This window comes from Bactrocera dorsalis, chromosome 2 (assembly GCF_023373825.1).
Source record: "Bactrocera dorsalis isolate Fly_Bdor chromosome 2, ASM2337382v1, whole genome shotgun sequence".
NCBI lineage: Eukaryota > Metazoa > Arthropoda > Insecta > Diptera > Tephritidae > Bactrocera > Bactrocera dorsalis.
The window spans coordinates 47,299,685-47,305,684 of NC_064304.1; the positions used below are offsets into that span (position 1 = coordinate 47,299,685).

A 6,000-nucleotide genomic window follows, 5' to 3' on the forward strand; every position below is an offset into this window, starting at 1 on the left:
GTTGGTGGGTCGAGGCCAATCTTGCACTGCTTTTATTTTTCCTTCCTCGGTGTGAATTCCCTCAGTTGACACTTTATGTCCGAGATATGTGACCTGCTTCTTCCATAATGAACACTTTTTGGGATTCAAGCGTAATCCGGCTGATGCTATTCGCTGAAAGACTTCCTCTAGATTTTTCAGATGATCATCAAAAACTTTTTCCCATGATGATAATGTCATCAAGATACACCAAACATGTCTTCCAGTTGAGTCCTTTTAACACATGTTCCATCAGTCGCTCGAACGTTGCAGGCGCATTACATAACCCAAATGGCATCACAGAGAATTCCCATAACCCGTCGCCCATACTGAAAGCGGTCTTTTCACGGTCACATTCATCAATCTCGACTTGCCAATATCCACTTTGTAGATCTAATGTAGAAAACCATTTCACTCCAGACAAGGTGTCTAATGTATCGTCGATTCTTGGTAGAGCATAACTGTCTTTCTTTGTGACATCATTCAACTTCCTATAATCTACGCAGAAACGGGTGCTACCATCTTTCTTTTTAACTAAGACGATAGGTGAGCTCCATGGACTTATTGAAGGTTCGATTACACCGTTTTTGTGCATGTCTTCAATAATTTTTGTTAGCATCCTCACGTTTTGCTAGTGGAACCCTACGCGGAGCTTGTCGGATTGGTTTAGCGTCTCCAGTATTTATGCGATGTTTGACAATGCCGGTTCTTCCTGTGTTTCCTTCGTTTGCAAATATGGATGCGTATTTTTTTAATAGTTTTTCTGCTTTTAATTTTTCATTTCCATGCAGTTCGTTCAGCAAATTATTTAGGAGTGTAGGACTTATCTGCTGTGGCTCAATAGTAGGTTTCTGTTGTGACCGTTCGCATCGTGCTATTGCACTTATATTCTGGCACTGTCCAATTACGGCTCCTTTCTTCAGACTTATAGGCGTGTTGAATTCATTCACTACTCTGACCGGAATGGTGGCGTCTTCACTAGTTTTCACAAGCGTTCTTCCTACCAATATGGGTGTATCTATTTTTGTTGGTTCCACAATCCACAACTCTTCAGTCCCACCTCCTCCATTCACTTTAGCCCATACAATCGCCTCAGATTTTGGTGGAATACTCTGATTATCATCAACAATCACCCTCTTACTTTCAACGTTGGTCACATATCCGGTGTTTATAGGCATCTCCATGTTCTGGCAAAACAGCATTTGCTTGTTTAAATCCAAAGTAACCCCGTGATCAATCATGAAATCTACTCCCATTATAATTTCATCCGTGATTTCTGCTACGATGAAGGTGTGATTAACTTCCAGGGTACCAATCATCACTTTGCAAAACACTTTTCCCGCGACAGCTGCTTCCTCCCCGGTGGCCGTTCGAAGCTTGCAACCGACTAATGGTTCAACCGTTCCTCTTACCACATCCGGTCGGATAATTGAATGTGTGGCACCAGTATCCAAAGTAAGCGTTGACAGTCGTCCATTTACGATGCCGTTGATAGTAAGATTGTTGTCATGGCGACCTATTTTGTGATATCGAGATGGCGGGGCAAATAGTTGTGGGAACCAGCTCACGCCCCTTTGAACTGTTCCGTTTTAGTTTTAACGACTTGTGAGATGTGGATGCTTCGTCCTCGTTATCTGTTGGTTGTTTCCGTTTTGATGGGTTTACTTTTATATTGCAATTTCAGGCAAAGTGACCCGCTTTTCCACAGTTGAAACATCTGCCTGTTGTATTTACTCGCGGTGCAGCAATTGTCTTCAGAGTCTTCAATATTTCTTCCATCAGCGCCGGTTGTTCCATTTCAACCCTTTGTACCTTGTGTGCTGGTTTACTTAGTAGGGAAGCTGTTTCCTGTGTGAGGGCGTGCGAAACCGTTTCAGCAAACGTTCTTTTTGGCAATGCATATGTGGCGCGTTTGGTGTCCACATCACGAATTCCATTTATGAAACATTGAATTTTTACCCTCTCAATGTAATCCACAGGTGCATCTGCATTTGCCAAATGAGCCAGTCGTTCTATTTCAGTTGCGAACTCTTGCAATGACTCGTTCATTTTCTGACCCCTATTTTGCAGTTCGATCTGGTATATTTGTTTCCGGTGCTCACTACCATATCGTCTTTCTATCGCACTCATCAATGCCTCATAGTTGTCCCGTTCACAGTCTGGAATAGTCTGAAGGATTTCTGCCGCAGGCCCTTTCAATGATACAAACAAGGACGCCACTTTGTCCGCTGCATTCCAGTTATTGGCCATTGCTGTCTTTTCAAACTGAAGTTTGAAAATTTGAAATGGAATACTTCCATCGAATGTGGGTGCCTTCAATCTTGGATTATTTGTTGATGGTGCAGGGCCATGCAGTTGCAGTTCTCGCATACGATTACTCAGTTGAAGAAATTCTGATCTTAAATTTTCTTCGTCATTTTTTATTGTGCTTAATTCGTCTTCAAATTTTGAAAATTTCTCTTGCACTTGTGTATTATTTTCTGTAATCTGTTGTACCAAACGCTTTTCTAACTGCGTATTATTTTCAGTCATTTGTTGTGTAAGGCAAGACTTTAACTGCGATGTATTTTCAGCTATTTGCTGTGCCAGACGATTTTCTGTTTGCACTGCATTTTCTGCCATTTGCTGTGCCAGACGCCTTTCTGTTTGCACTGCATTTTCTGCCATTTGCTTAATAGCCACTAACAACGTGTTCATGTCTACACTTGATGATGTTCGTTGTTCTTCTACTTTCTCTTCTACCTTTGTAGAAGTTTCTGGCCCAACAAATTCGAACTCGTCCACATTAATTCCATCCGCTTCCATTGCTTCACGTAATCGTGCCTGCAGATCCGCCTTTTGCCCGCTTATCGGCAAATTACGCTCCTCCAGTTCCTTTTTTAATTGCTGAATTCTCAATTCTCCGAATTTAACCATCTTGAATTTGGATTATTTGACAATCCCACTTCTGACACCAATTGTTACGAATTTACTCTTGCTAGTTTACTTTGTTAGGTTCGTATCTCTGGATTGACAAATAAAATCAACACTGTTTAATTTAATTCAACAACTCTTTATTTCACAACTCGTCTACACTATAGCAGTTTACTCTTAGCACTGATTGATTACGTTGGCGCTGTCACGGCTTATATAGCCACGCACTTCTCGCTGATGCCGACGTGTCCTTCTAGAATATTGCGCCTGGAAATTTCCAGAACATACGGCTATACGGCGCCAGACGCAAGCAGACAGCCGCGGCGCCAGACTCAGCAATTGTTGAAGTAGACAAGCAGACAGTGCGGCGCCAGATGTCTACAACAAGACAAATGCTATTCCATATACCTATAGCTATTGTTCATAATAAGGGATGCATATAGCAATACAAATATAACTTAATACTACTTTTTGTAACAGTATGTAATTTGAAGTAGTGAATCGTAATCAATAAGCCACTCAATTTCGAATTTTTTGATGATACGTTATTTTGCATTTCAGGTGACGATATACTAATCTTTATTTCTATTTCCAACAACTTATCACTTCATTACTCAACCGAATTAACAACATCTTCTTTATATCTCATATACTTTTTTCACGACAGCACCTCAAATAGAACTATAAATGTCTGCTGCACAATTCGGCAGCCCTTATATTCTAGATCATTAACAACAATTCGTAACTCCAACATTTTGACATCTCCGAATTTTGCTGTCTAGTTGATACGTGATGCAAGTAACTAGACACCAACTTTAAACTATGCTTTCGGATAGCACTCTGAAGTTATTGTCAAAAATCGGACATCTATAATGTCCTCCTTTGCTTCAGCTTTTGCGCAATGTCTACATTCCAAACTATATCGGCTACGGGACATTGCATCCGCATTCCCATTACTACTACCTTTGCGATGTTCCATAGAGAAGTCGTAACTTTGAAATTTCTCACTCCATCGTGCCAATTGTCCTTCTGGTTTCCTGAATTCCATTTTAACGGTGCATGATATGTTGTGACTTAATAGAATGTTTGATGCAAGCACTTTGCCAAAGCCAGTAATTACTTCCGAGTTATAGAATAATTTCTGTCTGGCTTGCTTATTGTCTAATTATAATAAGCCTCCACATTCTCATGTCCATCAATAAATTTTGGAAGAACGGCTCCTACCGTATATCAAATACTTACAAATAAACAATACAAATAACAAAACAAACGCTGATTCTGGGACCGCTACTTCTTTTTTGAAAAGGAACACTTCCTCGGGCTCAACCTCAGAGTTATTAAGATCTTCATCAAAACTTTTGCTCAACACGATGATATCGTCATGGTATACCAAACAGGTCATCCAATGCAATTCTTTTAATACCAGGTCCACAAATCTCTCAAAGGTTGCAGAAGCGGTACATAATCCATAAATATCCATAGACCATCTCCTTTCTTTGTCTTCCTCGTTTACCTCGACTTGCCCATAACCACGTTGAGAATCATGTTGTGCCTGATAACGAGTCGAATGTGTCATTGATTCAAGGTAGTGGATAACTGTCTTTCTTCAGAACCTCATGCTGCCACCTTTCTTCCCCACAAGTACCAGAGGTGAACTACACGGACTCGCCGATAACTCAATCAAGCCGCTTTCGCTTTTCGCTCATTACATGTATGGTCTGGCTTACAACTTTACGTTTTGCTAAAGGCAAGCTTCGAGGAGCTTGGGGGATTGTTCTTTCATCATCTGTGTTAATAAAATGTTTCACAACTTTGGTTGTTCTTGCTTTAAAATCACGTTTATCAAAAATGGTTGAGTACCTACGAAGAAGTTGCTAACCCCAATTCCGATGGTTTGCGTGTAGTTCCTTGGTCCATGTGTTGAATTTGGTCTATATGTCTTTTGCCAATGGAGTCTTCCTCAAGACTTATTTCGCAATTTATTACGGCCCCATTATCTTGACACTGTCATGACTGAGCTCTTCTGGAAACTTTGACTGGTGACTTGAGTCATAATCCTGGGAGGTTTGTGTTGATATTTTTATGACTAGGCAAGGATCTTCAAAACCTTGTGGAAATGAAAACCGCTTTGTCAAACCACTAAAATTACAGTAAATTTTTTTATAGAAATGAATGGCGTAAAATATATTTAGTAATCGATTGCTAAACACTGGCAATGGGCAGTCTCCATTGGCAATATTGTTATCCAGATTTGGAGCAATCTTAAATTGCCTGCCGAGATGCTGTGTTAATAACATTGTTGATGAAACACACCACATTGTCAGCTGTTTTATAATTGTTTATATTTTTAAGATAAAATAAATCTAAGTTTAATTTAACTAAAAATATTTTTAAAATGTCGGAAGACATACTGTTTGATTTTCTGCATTCTGAAATTGTAAATTATTGTCTAAATAATAATAATAAAGTAAGACATTGGTACACCTAACTAAAAATTGTCATATTAGCTTTTGTATTAATTTTCTTTCCATAGGAGAATGACTTTTCATCGTTGGAATATATTGGATTTAACACTGGATATCGCCTTATAGAACGTCTAACGCGAGATGTGCCACGATTTAAAGATGAGTTGGAGACAATGAAATTTATATGTACTGATTTCTGGACACTAATCTATAAGAAACAAGTTGATAATTTACGTACTAACAATCACGGAATGTACGTGGTACAGGATAGAGCATTTCGTTTCCTTACACGAATATCGACAGGTACTAAACAACTGGAACATGCTCCAAAGGTATACAAATATTATTTAAATTCTTGTACTAGATTAAATAGCTTTCGCTTATTTTCCAGTTTGTATTTTTCACTTGTGGCCTAGTACGAGGGGCATTGACGAATTTGGGTATAAACAGTACAGTCACAGCTGAAGTGCAAACAATTCCAGCTTGTAAATTTCACATTGAAATTAATAGAAACTAGACTTAAATTTGTTTACTTACTTAATATAATATTTTATTAAAGTAAATTAATTTATCATCGCACATCTTTTGTATAAAAAGCTATTAC

The 6,000-nt window shown here is 39.0% G+C and overlaps 2 protein-coding genes across 2 annotated transcripts in view; one reads left to right on the forward strand and one right to left on the reverse strand.

Annotated features, from left to right (window-relative positions):
* The first annotated feature begins 5,230 nt into the window (after positions 1-5,230).
* LOC105225777 (trafficking protein particle complex subunit 6b) lies at positions 5,231-5,975 on the forward strand. The gene is made up of 3 exons (XM_011204394.3): positions 5,231-5,398; positions 5,465-5,728; positions 5,788-5,975. Exons 1-3 carry the CDS (start codon positions 5,327-5,329, stop codon positions 5,911-5,913), a joined length of 462 nt encoding a protein of 153 aa, XP_011202696.1. The 5' UTR covers positions 5,231-5,326; the 3' UTR covers positions 5,914-5,975.
* The window catches only part of LOC105225776 (uncharacterized), a 1,433-nt gene continuing 1,392 nt past the window's right edge, over positions 5,960-6,000 (reverse strand). Inside the window, exon 3 of the mRNA XM_049446981.1 lies at positions 5,960-5,978. Coding sequence (XP_049302938.1) covers positions 5,960-5,978 — 19 coding nt within the window. The remainder of the gene's footprint in view (positions 5,979-6,000) is intronic.